Source organism: Seriola lalandi, unplaced genomic scaffold (genome assembly GCF_002814215.2).
Source record: "Seriola lalandi dorsalis isolate HSWRI2012SDOR001 ecotype SW California unplaced genomic scaffold, Sedor1 jcf7180002054425, whole genome shotgun sequence".
Lineage (NCBI taxonomy): Eukaryota > Metazoa > Chordata > Actinopteri > Carangiformes > Carangidae > Seriola > Seriola lalandi.
The window spans coordinates 130,860-148,698 of record NW_019524978.1 but is presented as its reverse complement, the minus strand read 5'-3'; the positions used below and the strand labels follow the sequence as shown (position 1 = coordinate 148,698).

Genomic DNA, 17,839 nt, shown 5'->3' with positions numbered 1-17,839 from the left:
GGAGCAACACAGAGGTGAGCCATGGAGAAAGGGGGGGGGGGGGGGGGGGGGGGTAGCAGCTCTTAGACTGCCTGAGAGGGCAGCCAGTCAAAGTCAAACAAAATGAAAAAGTGACAAAGTGCGGGCCTCACATATTTATCTCCAGACACATCAGCGTTACCACACTGTGGACACTGATGTTCTAGTTGAGCTGCTATTTTGGTTTTTGCCTGAACTCCAAGGACCCGCAGGGTGTCCTCACTAACAAATGGTCGCATTTACAACCTGTGTGTTACTTTTGTAGCTTTGTTCTTACTTTCTATTGGTTAAGGTAACAAATTAAGGTGTATTTTACCTTTGAACATGGTGGCATGGCTAATAAGAATCAGACAGGGCAAGAAACATGAACTTTTAAAAGTTTAGGCAGATGGTTCTGGGGTGAAACTACAGATGCGCATTCAAGTTATTTGGCCCCAATCTTCCTAGACTGTTGATATTGAATCTGATCTGATAATTATATTTTCAGAAATAAGTTGTTACATAGTGATGCTTCTTTTATATTAAAACAATATTTGGTTGAGTACAGAGAGCAAACAAGCCCTGCTTAATGTTAATTAACAACAGCTGATGACAAACTACCGGAGGTCTGGTTTTTCATTTTTAAAATGAGAAGCTGCTGATTGTTTTGGGCACACTTTTCTAAGAAGAGAGGAGAGATAACAGTGAAGTGCAGTAAAGAAAGAAGCAGATCAGCTGATTCATTAAAATATGCTCGGCTCTGATACTGATCCGATCGGCTCGGGATATCCCGAGGTGAAAATGAAATTGCACTCAAAATTTAGGTAATAATAATAATATAATAATATAAGATAATAATAATCTCATTCCATGTTTCCCATTAATTACTGTAGCAGCCTGCCACAGTCTCATTTGTCCCACCACAGCTTAAAAATTCTTTCATTCATTCATTCATTAGCCATACTGCTTATCCTTATAGGGTTCGCAGGGGGTGCTGGAGCCAATCCCAGCTGACCTTGGGCGAGGGCGAGGGCGGGGTACACCCTGGACAGCTCCCCAGTGAATCACAAGGCTGACGTATAGAGACAAACAACCATTCACACTCACATTCACACCTCCAAGAAATTTAGAGTCACCAATTAATGTAACCGTGCGTGCCAATCACAATATTTAATCAACCATCACCCACCTGACCCGAGACTGTGAGGGTTGTTATTTATTTAACAGAACATGAAGCAATGGAGCTGTATATATTGTTCAAGGATTTCTTTGTCGCAAAGTACTTGGCAATTAAAATATTTGCAGTGGAGCACCTTATTATTTAATAATTAATTAAAGAAAGCCACCCCCTGTTCTGTTGCCAGTGAGTGACATGTTGGCTCTGTATCCACAGCGATTGTTCATTAACAATCATTCTTGATCAGTTTACCTGACCTTACCTGAATATGAGCAAAGAAAAGCACAGAAAAGGAAGATTTGAGTGCAAGAAAATAAGCAGCGTCAGTTGTATGGATTTATTCATTCCTGTCTTTTTCTAATATAGCGGGAAAAAAAACTTGCATTGTCAGTTTTTTCCAATATAATGCAGCTTTCTAATGCTGACCAAGTATTGTATACTTCCCTAGCTCTTTCCCATCACATCTGTAATGCTTGCTATTAAATAAAAGTAGATATGCCCCCTAGAGTTACTGCCTGATCATCTTTCTTATCCCTTCAGACTTTTTTTTGTGATACTACCACATTAAAAGATCTAAATTGGTGAGTTCAGTGTCATCATAACCAACAGAAACTACAAAGATAACATCTACGTTGTGATAAACTGGAAGTATGCTTTATTGTTGAGTCATATTTAGTCAAATCTTTGTCCTGAACTCCCTTACCCACACTCTCTTTCAGTCTATTGCAGCGCTCTCAGCAGAAATGGCACAGCAAAGTTCTCATTACACTTTGTATAGTGACACTAGAGAGCAGTTTTGAGGGGAAGCAACATCTGAATTCTAGTTTGTAGGCTGGGGAAGAAAGAATGAAATTGAGAGCAGTCATGATGTTGCCTTTCTTCCCAACAACATGAGGAGTCAGATAGCATTTTAAACAAATCTGAGACCACTTTCCCATTCTCCCATATGTATGTGTATTTACATATACATATATATATATATATATATATATATATATATATATATAGTGCTGGGTAAGGACAGAAACATCTGGCAGCTAGTTGGCTGACTGAAATATCTCAAAAACTATTACAATGAAAGTTTTGTTTAGACATTCATAGTTCCTGGAGGATGAATCCTAATAACTTTGGTGACCCTCCAGCACTTCCTCTCGCGCCGCTGTGCTAGAGGAACTATGAGGTTAACATTTGTGGTTTTATGTGAAATGGCTGTTTTAGTGCTGATTTGCAAATGTTGGTGAACATAGACACACCTACTAAACATAAGCATGTGTTGTAGTGTGCTAATGTTGGCATTTGACTCAAAATTCTGCTAGCATGACTACTGTTGTAGTCTTGATTTGACACCTTGAGGAACATGTTTTTCTTAAAAAGTCCTTTTTTTTCACTTACCATTTGAGGGATTAATTATGGTAAGTGCTATCTAAACACAAGCAGCCATACTTCACAGGACACAGCCACAGGAATTTCCTTAATAAAAAGTGTGATTTAAGTCATTACATATGTGACTGAAGAATCTACAAATCTGAGCAAGCATTCAATGCCATTGTTTTGTAGTTGGCAGTTTTTGATACTTAGTGCAACAGACAAAAAATAATGAGGTTAAATACCCAGCTCTACCAACATGTCTATACACAGTCTGTGTCAGTATGATCCAGATGTGTCATGATTCCACCAGATGTGAACTAGGTAAGGCTGATAATGACAGAGCCACGATCAGTCAGTATTGCCAGTCTGCTGGTTGAATGGATCTCTGCTGGGCTGAGAGGAAGCACTGTGGGCATTAGAGGGCTTGTGGACGTTAGATGAGTCATACACCAAGCACCGTGTGTGTGTGTGTGTGTGTGTGTGTGTGTGTGTGTGTGTGTGTGTGTGTGTGTGTGTACACGCACGCACACAGAGAAACGCACATCAGCAGTAATCTTAACTCAGCACCCTCCTGACAATCAGTCACTCTGATTGCATTATTCACTGCTGGGTAGGAGAGGGGTTCCCACTGTTTCAGCTCTTTCACAGCTCTGGATGATGGAGAAATGATGGGATTGGAGGGGTGTGTGGATGGGGATGTTAGAAGTGATGGAGGAGGGGACAGAGCGGAGTGCATATGGAGAAGATGGAGACTGATGGATGGGTGGTTTGATGGGTAGAGGAGCAGACTAATACATGGCTTTGATGTCAGCAGCTCACTCTGATACCTTTTTGTCTAAGCATTATTTGAACTGCCCTTGCCCATGTTTCTCCTTCATGTTGGAGGGAGATAAAACTTTTCAGTTTTAGATTTCGCTGTATCAACATGTATTCTGTTAGCCAAACTACAAAATGACTTGGCTGTTACCTGGTAAACACGCATCTCAAGCCAGAGTCTGTCTCTACGCTTTGCCAAAGAGGTTTCTCAGGGAGTGAAATGCCAGTCTGCTTCATTTTCATATTTAAAGAGTTAGCGAGGACTGTGTGCATTATGTGTTCAGAAAGATCAGCAGAGTGATGAGTCTGTTGCTTAATAAACATTCTTGTGTTGGCTGCCTTCATACAGGCATCATTTTGTAGACCTGCACGGCAGCAAGATAGCAGTCGATTATAGACAGACACCTGATACAAGACGATATTAAATAATAGTCAGAATCCTTTCAGTTAAAGTACATCATATTACTATATGATAATAATAATAATAATAATAATAATAATGATCGCTTTCATTAGAATCTTTGGACACTTAGAGCTGAGCACCAGCTCGTTCTGTCAGTCTATGAAACTATAACTTTAGCTAACATTAGCTCAGCAGCTAAAAGTGAGGACTGAGATCTTCAGCTGTGAGGCCTGACAACAGTTTGACATTGTTACCATATCAGTGGAAAACTACATAATGGACCCATCTGATCCCCTCTCACACAGTCCTGGCTCGAACACTGCCTTTGTCATTATGCTTCTGTGTTTGTGTTGGCAAATCAGTGGACGGGCTGTCGAAGCCTGAAGCAGGAGGTCACAACCTGACCCAAGGAGGAATCCATGAAAGTGAGACAGCAACTCTTCCTCTCTGTCCCCACGAAAAGTCCAGAATAACATGACTTTCTCCCCATCACTTCAAGCGGGTCTAAATTTAGATCTGCATATGATCAGCGAGGATATAGATGCACACAATACACATGCCATTAGGATAGTAACGAGAAAGTCACCATGGCAACTCTCATGCTAAAGCTGGGCTTCATCCTTCATTATAAAATGAGGAGCGATAGCTGCCCTGATATGGTATTATGGGTGATTAAACCAAACCCTGGAGTTTTATTTCCAGTTTGATGACGACACAGTGGAATCATTGTGTTGATTATGGTCTCTCTTTTACTCTTTTCCAGTTGTTTAATCTCTTCCACTCCTTTTTCCTTTTTTCAGTTGAGAGTCCGAGGTGGCAACCGACCTGTGAGTGGTTACCGTTTTAAAACATATCTGCTTAATAATGTAACCAATAGCTCTGAGATCGCATCTTACTTCCTTGGTTGACCTTTTGCAGTAGCACTCATAGATTTGCTTGCGTGTTCCTCACTTAATGTTCTTACCAAGATGTCAGCGGACTCTTTAATGGAGCTATTAGTCTTTAACCGTCCATCCGACTGCCCTTGTTGAATCTGTAACGTCCTCTCCTGTTCGACAAGGTGAACATTAGCTAGATGTCAGTCATTCTCAAGATGGCTGCCACGGCCTTCATCTACCCTTCTTAAAGGAGGGCGATGTCACCCGAACAGGAAGAAGCTTAATTATTCATCCCCAGTTCTGGATGAATAATGGGTATTATTGATCCAATGGATAAGAAGATAGGGTCCACCTGTCATTAGTGGCTATGATCCTGATTGTGATTACTCTCTCTTTCTCCCCCTCCCACGCTCTCCTGTCAATGTGTCAATAACAGGTCTTTATCAGTGGGTCTCGTTTGCATGTCGCCTGTCCTCTGCCACTTAATCGAGTTAGAGATAGCTCCTCTTACAGTACGATCAATGGCTACATCTGAGATTTGGTGGGAGTCAGATGAGCAGTACATTCATTTTAGTCATTTTAGTGGTGCCTTGATGCTTCTGTGACGTATGAAGCTCGCTGTGTTGCTGATATTACTGGCTCATTTAGATAAAGCGATTAATTAAGCTTAAAAGGCAAGAATGAATCGTACTGTTAATACACCATATTTGGTGCCAAGATCAGCCCACAACCTGGCTTTGCCAATGTTTACTTCATTGAACATATATATTAATATTTTTACTCATATTGATCGACCGAGCTCCTGATACAAGAACTACCAGAGCAGCTTTTCGATACAGGAGCCAACAGCTGTCTTGGGTGAGGTTAAGCTTTGAGTTATCTATTTGTAGAGCAAAAGGCAGAGGTTTCTACAATGTAAACCAAATGTGTGACCTTATTTTACAGAGTGCAGCTGTAAATGTCCTGAAGACCCAAATGTCCCATAGGTTGGCTTTGTGCTGGACAACAGAGGAGCTATAAAGCTAAAAATAAATAGGTCATGGATGAGATGGTAGCAAATAGCACCTAGGGAGAATCGATGCTATGTGCTGAGGCCACCTGGATGAAAGGCTCCGACACTGTGGGAACCCTGCTGATTATTAACTCTTTATCTTCTCCACTAAAGTAAACAGAAAAACCCCATTATGTCCTTTAAAGTAAGCATTCAATCTTAAAATGCTAGCCATGTACCAAGGACATTACACAAACGCTGAACCGGGGGGTTGTAAATACTTGGATGGACGGGATGAATGATGAGCAATTATGACACACCACAGTAATAATTTCTAATGTCTAGGGTATAATATGGTGTTATTATCCTGCTTTTTATGGCCATGTTCTAAATACATAATGGGTGTGTGTGTGTGTCATTGTTGTGTCACAGACATTGCCACCGTGGGTCTGATCTCTGTGACGCCTTCTGTTCTCTTTGGGACAGGGTATTTATCAAGTTGACATGCTGCTGTTGTCTGAGTGAACAGTGCGACTCTCTTTACAGAGCTGGCGAGATGACAAATCATGTAGTTCCTTGATGCTGTCATAAGATGTCCGAGAGCAGTTGTTAATGACAGTTATGAGGAAATATTTTAGGTGGGAGACAAACCTGTCACCGCATCCTTCTTATGTCTTCTTTGTGGCTCTGCTGCTTTCGTTTCTTCCAGTCACTGCGGTGGAAAACACCACGGTATATTCTGTTTGTTCATCACACTTGATTTAACTAGCTAAAATCCAAACAAATAAGACATCACTGAGTGTGTTGACATTCAAACTGGTATCTCTTCTTGGTTTTGATCTTGTTTGAGGTATGATGTTTACATGCAACATAGAGAAAAGCTGGTTATTTAGCTCCTTGGTACTTGACAGTATCCAGGTGTTTGATCAATTTACATGTAAGTGCAGGCTCGTGCAGGAATCCTCAACATTAATTTACTCTGTCATCTCTATAGCAGTTGAGCATTACCTTAGCATTTGAGAGTGAATCTGGTTGCTTTGCAGGATTTGGCTTCTCCATCCAATCACAAGTAATGAAAGACTAGAGCAAATCTCTGTTTTATTGACAGTGATTAGAAAACCTGCAGAGGGTGGTTACATGCAGTTTCCACCCGAGGTATATGTTAGATTTTCACAGTATTGGGATAAGAGCTTATACAGAGTCCTGAAAACAGGATTTGGTCTTTACACACACACAACATACAGTTTAATTGGGACACTGGAAAAGCCAAATCATAACTGGGATACTTCTACAGACTAGCTTGGAACCACGTCTTTTTTCTGTAATGAGTGATACATCAGGTCTATACAGTCCTTTCTAAATCTCATTGAAAATATATCCTGATAATATACCAACAGAAGTTTCCTCTTGTGTTTTTGGTTTTGGAAAGGCCAAAAATGACATTATCCTTCCATTCTTTAAATGCCACATCACTTTTAATACAGCCCAATATACATTACTTCAGTATGTAGAGAAATCTAAATCTTGACAGACTGGCTGAAAACATCTCTTGGGGTTTGGGGAAATTATTAAGGCTTTTTATATCATGTTGTGGTGCTTTATAGACTAATTGATTAAGTGATTCTGGCAGCTGATCACTTTGTTTACTATACTATGTCTTATATGTCGCTGTCTATGTCACACACACGAGAACCTTACAGTTCATGAGGTTTGTCCATGTATTCACGGCCTTGGTTGCTGTGCAACCTCCGCTTAACTAAATCTCAATTTTGATCAAATCATTGAATTAAATTTGGCCTGATGAACAAGCAGTGAAAATCTAAAGGTATCAAATAGCATTTTGAAATATGAAGGATACTTTTTGGATTTGATTTGCTTCTAGAAAATGATCAAATTAACATTTAATCAAGACGGAGAATTGAATCAGATCAACAAACTGCTGTTATTGTGTATCTCCACTTTGACCCTTCAAGGAGACGTGTCTCTGGAGCAGGTAAAAATAGATGTCTGCATTTACAGAAACTTGCTACAATAATGCTGATGAATGATGGAAATGATTTTGTTTTTAGTGTACATACTGTAGAGCAACAGGTTAGTGTAAAGGAAATCTAATGATTCGTCTTTTGGTCCTTACTTCACTTTAATCCAGTGACATCCATCCATCTACAACCAGCTACTAGCCGGGAATATCCCAGAAGAGGTGTGCTCCGCCCCTCCTGTCCTTCTCTGCAGTGCACATGTTCTCACCATGAAGCCCCTGCAGGTCAAACCACTGCATCCTCTCCACCTCAGTCCAGCCCGGCTCAGCTTCCCCACCCGATCCATACTGCACAATGCATTCCTGCTCTGCCTTGTTCATTGTTGGCCAAACAAAGTTGCACACATTGCTGAGTCAGGGAGACTGTATACCAGCAACGTGACTGACCTCAGCTCTGATTAGTGTGTTCTCCCAGAGGGTACGGCATCCAAACTCAGTGTAGCCCACAGTCTGGGCACCTGGGTTAGCACTTACCAACATCCAAACTTCGCTTTGTCCAACCCTTGCAAGTGTAGTCCTAATAGACCAACTGTTGATCAGCAACAATGACTCAACAGTTATTTGGTCAGCTGCTTAGATTTCTATACAGTGTCCAATTTCCAAACCAAAACTACTTACTATATTCGACTTTAAACACACTCCTGCTCGCACTTTTAATTTGCTCAGCAGTGGAGGATGGTGCTGCAAGCAAGTGACCAGCATCACAAGATGTTTCAGCTCGAAAAGCTAATGAGCCAAAACAAGTGACATAGCAGTGTTACTGTCACTGTACTTTCGTGGTGATTAGTCTTTTATTAGCACTTTCTGCTGGATTTCTGCCACTGTCAGCTAGCGCGGTGTCATGTGACTTTATTGTCAGTACACTTAGAAATTTTCCTAGAGGCACTGTATCAATGTTGTTGTTATTCCTCTAGCTGCCTGTAATGGTGTTGCTTTGGCCATAACCTTATTATGAACTGATGATTGAATGCATACATTGGGAATTGATGTTTTCCTAAATCCAATTAGATTTTTAACCAATTTGAATAACCATAATTATTTATTATCCAAAATGAGACCATATTCGAGTTTAAAAGTATGGACAACTACATACCTTGAGTACTCAGTAGTTGTTACTACATTATGACATGAGTACTCAGTCCTCATGGGTCATACCACACCCACCATCAGACTAATCTTTCACTCACAAAACTATATCTTGCACGGTTGTGATGCTATCGTGGTGACAAAAATCTGTCCACATACACAGAGACATATCAAGATCAGCCAAAGTGCTCAACCACAAGACACATAGCTACATTCTTCATATGCCCAGCCCTTTGCCCTTGTCTTCAAGCCCTGCTCTATTTCAAGCTCAAGCTTACAGGCTAAATGACACACTTTGTGTATGCTAATTGATGAGTGCTTGATTCGCTCGCCTCTGAGCCACAGATTCTGAGGATGATCCCATATGGCTCTGTTGTACTTGCTAAATCAAGCACACTTTGTGTATTTCAAATATTTGAAATATGACTTCCTCCCAGCCCATCCACACTTCATCTCTCTGTTTTTGATTTTGCTAAGGGATTTTGTCTAATGAAGTGCTGCCTGACACACATGTAACACAGTGAGAGGTACAGATTTTACATTTCACAATAACTTTCAGCTGCTACTCGGAGTGAAAAACCTGTTTTTTGGAGCGTGAGTTGTGCACATCACGGTTTGTGATCTTTCAGGTGAAGGCATTCACAGGTTGCTAACAGCTTCTGAGTTTCTGTAATTTGTGCAGCCTCACGCATGATCCTGATCATGTCATGTGTGACTGCCTCACATACAATGATTCAGAGTTAGTAATGCTCCAGCTTGTCTGTCTTGGTTTCCTTCATTCTACTACCTGTCTGTGACTGTGCTGTGTGTGTCTCTGTCTGTCTGCTCCTGCAAAAATATGGAAACAATCTGTCATGTTAGGAATTTGGAGAATCTGTCATTCCTTGGTGTTTTTGGACTGTGTAGACACACACACACACACGCACACACGCACAGGCAGTCCCATGACTGCTGCACTAATACACGCGGTGCCATTATCCTGTCCTAATTATACACAGCTTAGAGTCAGCCCTGCCTATCTGGTACTCAGGGGTTCTCTCCCCTGAGCTCATTTTTTTCACTTGTACAACATTTCACACACACAGGCACTTTTTGACATGATTGTCATCCTTATTTGGAAGGTAGAAACTCCCGCTGGGCACGTTAGATGCTTAACTAGTTCAGACACGTGGAGCACATCTCTGTTGTATAGGTTGTAACTGGTGGAGACAAGCAGAAGCACCTGTGTCACACAGCACGGTGCTGCAGCTGAGCACAGGGTGTAGCCACAACAGCAGGAAACTGCATGAAAACTCAACTAACATGATTTTCTTCTGCTTTTTTGTGAATTTAAAATGGCTCAGGGTGATGTGCTCTCTCAACGTGAATTAAATCACTCAGTTAATGCTGAATAGATTAGTCAATAAATCAATTAATTGACTAGCAAAAAACTACAGTTTTCACAATCAGTTTCTTAAGATTGATTAAGAAAAATGCCAACCATTGATTGGAACCAGGTCCTCAGATGGGAGGATTATTGCTTTTCTCTGTTTCTTATCATGGTAATCTGAATATCTGCCGATTGAACAGTTTGATAAGCCCCACCCACGATAGTTACTGTTGCTACACCTGTCAAGCTTTCTGTTTCTGCACAGCACAGATGCAGTTTACAATGATTATGGTGGCAAATTTACCACTAAAAGACTTTTGCAATTTCTTAAACAATGGTCCTTGATTTCAGACAGAGCTGCACAACAGCAGCACATTTCTACCCAGCAACTGTCAAACTGCTTAAATGACAACTGTTGCTGGCATATTTTGTCAGCTGTAGCTAACTAAGTGATTTAGCTCCATGAGCTAGTTGTAAATGTTTGACATTTTAATGTTTCTACCTGACTTGCTATAAAATAAGAACCCTGTAAAAGGGTCTTGGTAAGCACTTGATAGCTACATGCATGGTATTGTGCTAAAAGACTGAGGCTAAAGCTAGTTTAGCAGTTAGCTAGTTTAAGGAAAAATGTAAGGTCAGACCGTTATTCCTGTTTGCATTGTTAAGTTCCAAGAGGAAGGTCCCTTAGGATAAAGAGTAAGAACAGTAAAGGGGGGAATTATTAGGGGGTTTTACATAATGTTCTGGTGCGTTATAGACTAAATGATTAATCATATAATTGAAAAAGTAATTAAGAGATTAATAAATAAAATATTTTTGATTCATAGTTATGGCTCTAGACGTTGTCTTCCTTATTTTAAATTGAAAAAAGGTACACATTGCTACATGAGCAGATTTGAAGATAACACGACTGCCGCTGACATTCATGTCAGTTCATATTTCTTCCAGCAACATTGCATCCCATGGGAATCTATTTCTGGTCAACAGCTGACAGTTTTAATTTGCATAACATCCCAAAATCTAACATCCAAAAAACAAGGCACATTAAAAACTTTAAAGTGATAATTGCCCAGCTCTGTTCATCAGATTTTCTCTCTCCGCCTCTCATCCTCTGTCTCACATCTTCATGTCTTCCCTTCACAGCTTTGAGGAAGTTCCCTGAACAGGAGCAGGAGTGTGATTCTGTGTCCTCTCTCTTGTTTTGTGGTCCAGGTGGAATCGCGGGACACGTTGAACAGCATTGCGCTCAAGTTCGACACCACACCCAACGAGCTGGTTCAGCTGAACAAGCTGTTCTCCAGAGCTGTGGTGCCTGGCCAGGTGTGAACCGCCGTGCAAGCCCTCACTGATAGATTCAGATGCATCACCTCTTCACTGTCCTACAGCAACCTCATATCCACAGCCACCCACTAACTGCTCCACCTCGTACAATTCTCTTTGACGCATAAAGCATTCTCAGTGGTTTCCCATAATTACTAAATATTTCCTGGATGTGGGAATTCATATGGAAAAATTGGAAATAGAGGGTTTTTAGGGAGCATCACATGCTGCATGTGTGTATCATTTCTCTCTGAGACTTGCTGACTCACTAACCACAGCCCTACTATCTGTATCCCCACTTAATTGCCTGCTAATTACAGCGTCACTTGTCCCATTAGGATTCAATTCATTGCAACAGACCTATTATGTTTCTTAAAAGGTATAATTATATGTGTGATCCTTAAATTCTCCCAAAGATGCTTTAGTTCCGACAAGATGACACAAGCTACCAATCTTTAGCCTGGCAAACACAGTGCCAGCTTCCCTGGCTCATGTTCTGCTTCATGTTTCTCGTTTCTTTTTTCAGCAATAGACCCAAATTCTAAATCTGTTTTTTAATAGGGGAAAGGGACAAACATGCAAAATGATATTTTGTAGCCGTATTCCCTGGCATCAACATGAAATCCAGACAAATGGAGAGGAGCCATGTACGCCAAACGCGCTGGCATCCCCCAACTCGGCTCTCGGCAAACAATGCTGAGTTGAGCTGCGTCCAAACACTGGGGTGTAGAGAGCCCTTGTTGAACCATTATCTCTGCTCCCATTCCTCGGCTGAGGCAGAAGTTACACCACAACAAAAACAGCCACTTTTTAACCATAAACCTGTATCTACTTCATGTACAGTCCAAACATTTACAATCTAAAAAGAGCTTCAGTCCAGAATTATAGCTTTAATCCTCTAATAGAAACTGTACAGGTCCAAATGAGGTAGTTGTCCATGTGGCTACAGATATAATCTCTGTAATGATACCACTTCTTGTATTAGTGTAGGTCAGTGACACTTCTGACATATCTTCATTTGACATATTTTAATTTGCATTTGGAAAGTCTTTCATGTCTGTATTATATGGAATGAATAAAAGGTTAGTTTGACATTTTGGGAAATATGTACTGCTGGAAGAGGTATTCAGACCCTAAAAGAATGTAAAAGTCCTGCTTTGACAATTCTACTTGATTAAAAGTGCTTAAAGTATTACCAGCAAAATATGCTTAATCAAAGGAAAAGTATTTTATAATGATTCTTTTCAGTGGCTTTTCTCTCAGTTTTGTTAGTCTAGTGTTATCAGTCTTAATTGTACTTGGTGACCTCAAGTAAATCCCAGTATGCATAGTTTCACACAACTCTCATCAGCCACAATAACTCGTGCAGGGCCCTTAATCTATAATAATCCATCGTATTGTATAAATTCATTGTATGATTTGTATATAGAACCAATATAAGTACTAACAGTATACCAAATATTTTAAACAAATGTAGTGGAGGAAAAAGAACAATGTTTCCCTTTTGAAATGGAGAGTAAGAATAAAATGGCATAAAGTACAAGTACCTCTGTACTCAGTACTTCATTTAATGCACTTAGTTACTTTCCACCACTAGAAATACTTAGTTCTCACGAGTTAGATGAGAAGATCAATACAACTCTCGTGTCTGAACACTAAATATAAAGATACAGCCAGGACATGGTCATCTTATCTTAGCATAAAGAACGGAAACAGGAAGTAGATAGACAAACAGACAAACCCGGTACCCAGCAAATATAGAAACCAAACATAAGCACAAAAGGTGAACAACAGAATAAGAATGCACATAAATAATTTAAAAAACTGTTTTCCCAAAATACCAAAATATTCCTTCTACAGCCAGTAATTCCCCTACTTCACCACTACATTACACATCTTTGGGGATAGCATGTGGTCATTGCAACACGCAGATGCACATATTCCATCAATATAGAAATGGACACAATTAGTTGATCAATCAATTAGTTGATAGACAGAAAATGAACCACCAACAATGTGGATGATTTATAAATTCTGTTAAATAGCAAAGATGTTGCTGATTTTCTTCGACCTCTATGAAAGTCAGTTAATATCTTTGGGTTTTAGACGATTGGTCAGATCAATGAATTGTAATGGGCATTTTTCACTATTTTCTGACATTTTGGGGATCAAAGGTTGAATTGATTAATTGAGCAAATAATCAACAGGTTAATCTATAGTGAAAACAATCATTAGTTGCAGCCCTTTTATTTATGGAAAGTAATTCTGCATCAACTAGTTTTAGTCTATGTGTTCTAACTCCATGAAAACCATCAGACACCTCGGTGCCATCACTGCTATCTCTAACATCCGTCATGATTGTGACTCTCCCTTTCTCTGTTTATCCTTGTCAATAGCATGAGGCTCGTTACACGATGTCATGTGATTTGTCCTGTCAGACTGGTGTTGTAGCTGTGTGTGTGTGCATGTGTGTGAGAGGGATTCCCCCTTATCTCCCCCCCATGTGCGTGCATGTGTGGTGTGCAGTGCGTGTTTGCACAAAGGCAGTGCCTGTGTAAATACAGACATGGATTGTGTTTGCAGGTTCTGTACGTTCCTGATCCCGAGTACGTCTCCAGTGTCGGAAGCTCCCCTTCCCTCAGTCCCATCAGCCCCCTGTCTCCCACCTCCTCAGAAGCTGATTTAGAGAAGGTGACGGTATGTTGACCACGATCATGACGCACAATCACACACACACTCAGAAAATGTCAAAGTAGATTAACCTAACTATTGTGCTGTTTTCCGGAAAGCTACACTGTTGGAGTAGCCTCGTACTTACTACACTGTGTTATCATCCAACTAATGTTAGACAAGGTAATCATCCAGGCAGCAGAGGCATTTTAATTGTTTGTGCAGGGTCACTTCCTCAAATGAATTTGTGGAAGTCAAGACAAGCAGACACATGATGATGCTCAACTAGAACATTTAGACCCTGCTCACCATACACAGTGTCTCTCACACACACACACACACACACACACACACACACACACACAGAACCACACCAACAGGAATATAGCCTGTGCCTCCCTGTCACCACTGTATACACAACACCATACTGACTTATCCTTCAGCCAGCGTTTATAGCTCACGTTTTATAGCTCTGTTCATTGTCAGCCATAACATGAACATCCACGATGAAGTGTCCTGCTGTCAAGGACAGAAAAGACAGACAGACCTGCTAATGAAACCTGCCTTGCATTTTCCAAGGATGGGACAGGAAGTGATAAGCATGCACATGTAGTCGGGCGCAAGGACATCTGTGTTAAGGTAGTTCTTGTGAGACTGTGAATGCTAGCTTTAGTTCAGGTGAAGAACATTAAATCACACACAACTACAAAAATGTCAATGACACAATAAAATCAAAGACCTTTTTTTTTTTACTGTAGTCTTTGATGGAAAGACAGCAAAGTGCAGGAGACAAGGTGTCATTATATTGTCAACAAACTCTGGTGTTGTATCTGTGTTTTTGTCAATAAAATCGCCCCAAGTCAAAAAGGGACAAAATGAATTACATACATACATACATACATATATATTAGATCTAGGATGAAAAGCTTATACATACAAGTTAGAACTGTGTCGGTTATTTGTCGTTTTGATGTGCATAGGTATATTTCCAACACCTGCTCTAGGGTTTGAACACAACACAACTAACCTGACAAACTTGTTCTGAGAGCATTTTGTCTTTAAGTGTTTTTCCCAGATTGAGCAGTTCTGTTGTTCACTCACAGGATCTACTGTCTAACAACCAACCTCGATAAATAACAGAGGGTTTCTGACCATGTTGAATAATACTGTTTGTCCTGCATGGACTATAACCTTGTATGTGCCGTGTCCATTAATAAGACTGATTTAGTATTCACATTTGACCTACAGAGGGAGAAGCAGATTACCAGAGTGACTTTTATGGAAAAACAGCTTGTGGTCCTTTTCAAACGTGAAGCTGTAAAATTGTGAGAGCATGTACAAAAGAAAGTGCATGTGTTAAAGAGGCCATTAGATAAACTGGTTACTTAATTACCATCCAAGCTGCTGATGGCGCTTTTGGTTTGATACATTACTGTAGTTTCTGTATAAGAAGATAGAAACACATGGCATTTACATGTTGTTGACGATATATTCATTTTGGCACACGTAAACCTGTATGTGATAAACTACAGAAAATACCTGAGCAAAAATCTATGTCATAACCCTTTCATTTCAGTCTCATCTTGTCCTGAACTGATATTTGGCCATATGTACATCACATCTAGTGATGCTATTGTAGCGTGAGAAACAGAGACCAGCTGGAGGTTGGCTGCATGTAGTTTGTGTCTGACCTCCAGTCTGGTCCAGTGCGCATCCTGTCCTCACACCTCTAAGACCAGCAGCATGAGCCATCTCCCTCAGGTGCTGTGTCTCCAGCATCTGAATGAGCCAATCATTAAGCACCGCAGTGCTCCCTTAAGAAATATGACTGTTTGCTGGTCACCATGGAAACAGTCGTCTTGTTTTGCCGCCTTTGTAAGAAAATGGATACTGCCGTCTCCACTGCCATCACTCTTCGCTGCCGCTCCACTTGAGTTTAGACTCCCTCCCACCACAAGCCTTCTCCCTCTCGTCTACTCTAATCTCCATCCGTTAATTTCTCCACGCTTCCCAAAAAGAAAGGGCCCTGTTCATTTACTACTTATCTATTTAGGTCATGCCTGTGAGAACAGGAGCATATTCTGCGGCTCTCGACGGGGGAGGATCAGAGAGAGGGGCTGTGACTGCAGAGAAATTAAGCCTTTAAAAGTGATGCCGTGTCTGATATTTAGAGCAACTAATGAACGGAGCTGTGTGCTCTCCCAGACAAGCAGCCAGGCAGCAATTATTCCAGGCAGAGGAAGTGTGCTTGGAGGGCAGACGGGAGGGAACATTACCTCACCCGATGTGTAAACTGTGTGTAAACTGTGTGTGTGTGTGTGTGTGTGTGTGTGTGTGTGTGTGTGTGTGTGTGTGAGAGTGAGAGACTGTGTTTGTGCGTGTGAAAGTGTGTTTGTGCGTGTGAAAGTGTGTCTGTATCTGTCATCTGTGCATGTTAGTGTGTGCTTGCCTGCACACTCCTGTCTCTCTCTCCTTTTTTGAGGGTTTTAGTTGGTAGTTATATAGAACTAGGCAGCATCCAGGTGCTGTTTGATTTTTAAACCACAGGAAGGACCTTAATAACTCGCTCTGCTTCTGCTTTAACTTTTTTGTCCAGATTCCCCAGCATCTTTTTAATTACAAGCCTATTTTGGTGCGCGGCACGCTCGACTCTGTGAGGATATTATCCAAATAAATGGCTCTGGGAGGTGTATAGTAATTGCAGTGCAAGCAGCAAATAGCTAGTATAACCCTGATCAAGATGAGTGCTCTAAAGAAAACTACTTTCAGATGCTTCTCTTTTAGTTTTGGATATAAAAAGAGTCAAATCTGTAGCACCAGATGTTTAAACAGCCTATTAGACCTTCAAGGCCATTTAACAAAACAGAGGTTTTTCACTTCAGAGTGTTATTTTTATTAATTTGCATCAAAACTGAAATCATATGTATTTTTATTGAAGCTGTGTTAACACTCACACAGTTGTATTCCATAAAAGAAAGCTTGTACATGATGAACCCTCAAAAATACATAATAAACATGGTGAGTGTTTCCCTAAAATCCTCCTGATTCTGTCAAACTGGAGGGTGCCCAACAATTCATGTAGCCAATACCAAACTGTTCGGTGTTTTCTAGTGTTATAGTAAAAAGTTTGTGAGAGGAAGTGTGTATTATTTCTTCTTTCAAAAGTTACATATTGTTGCTTTAAAGTCCCTGTGGCTGAAACACATTTATCACTTTGTGCAGACACCTCCAAGAAGTTGCTGTGGAGTTTACTTCTGCAACAGTTTAACTCATGTAACACATTAAATTGGATTAAGTCTAGCATTTATGAAGTGTGTGTATGTCTCCTACTAAATACAGTTAACACCCTTAAATTTTTCCATTTTCAAAAAGCAGGGGGAAGGGTTTATTTGGAAGAAGTGTCAAAAAAAAAATCTATACAGAATCTCCTGCAAATTATAAATCCATCATATACTTTAATGCACTTGTTATACAACACTATTTATGCTACAGTTAGCAAGGTAAAAGTTTTTCTTTCATCCATTTACATTGTTCAGGGCTCCTGTGATAGAGCTAAAGGCCTTAAAGGCAGCTCTGAAGTGTCTTCATGCACTCCCTCTGCCTGCTAGCCTGCTGGTATTGGCAGCAAAAAGTAACACATCTTGCAGGCATGGATTGTTGGCTGGCTGTGTGTGTGTGTGTGTGTGTGTGTGTGTGCGTGTGCGTGTGCGTGTGCGTGCGTGCGTG

The 17,839-nt window shown here is 40.6% G+C and overlaps 1 protein-coding gene across 6 annotated transcripts in view; it reads left to right on the top strand.

The window, feature by feature from the left end:
* The window catches only part of oxr1a (oxidation resistance 1a), a 159,236-nt gene that overhangs the window by 114,888 nt on the left and 26,509 nt on the right, over window positions 1-17,839 (top strand). For 4 of the 6 annotated variants that reach the window (XM_023410441.2, XM_023410443.2, XM_023410440.2 and 1 more), the window contains 2 exons: window positions 11,336-11,443; window positions 14,027-14,140. The exons of the other annotated variants lie outside the window; for them this stretch is intronic. In XM_023410441.2, the coding sequence (XP_023266209.1) occupies window positions 11,336-11,443; window positions 14,027-14,140 (222 nt within the window). The remainder of the gene's footprint in view (window positions 1-11,335; window positions 11,444-14,026; window positions 14,141-17,839) is intronic. 6 annotated transcript variants of the gene reach the window in all.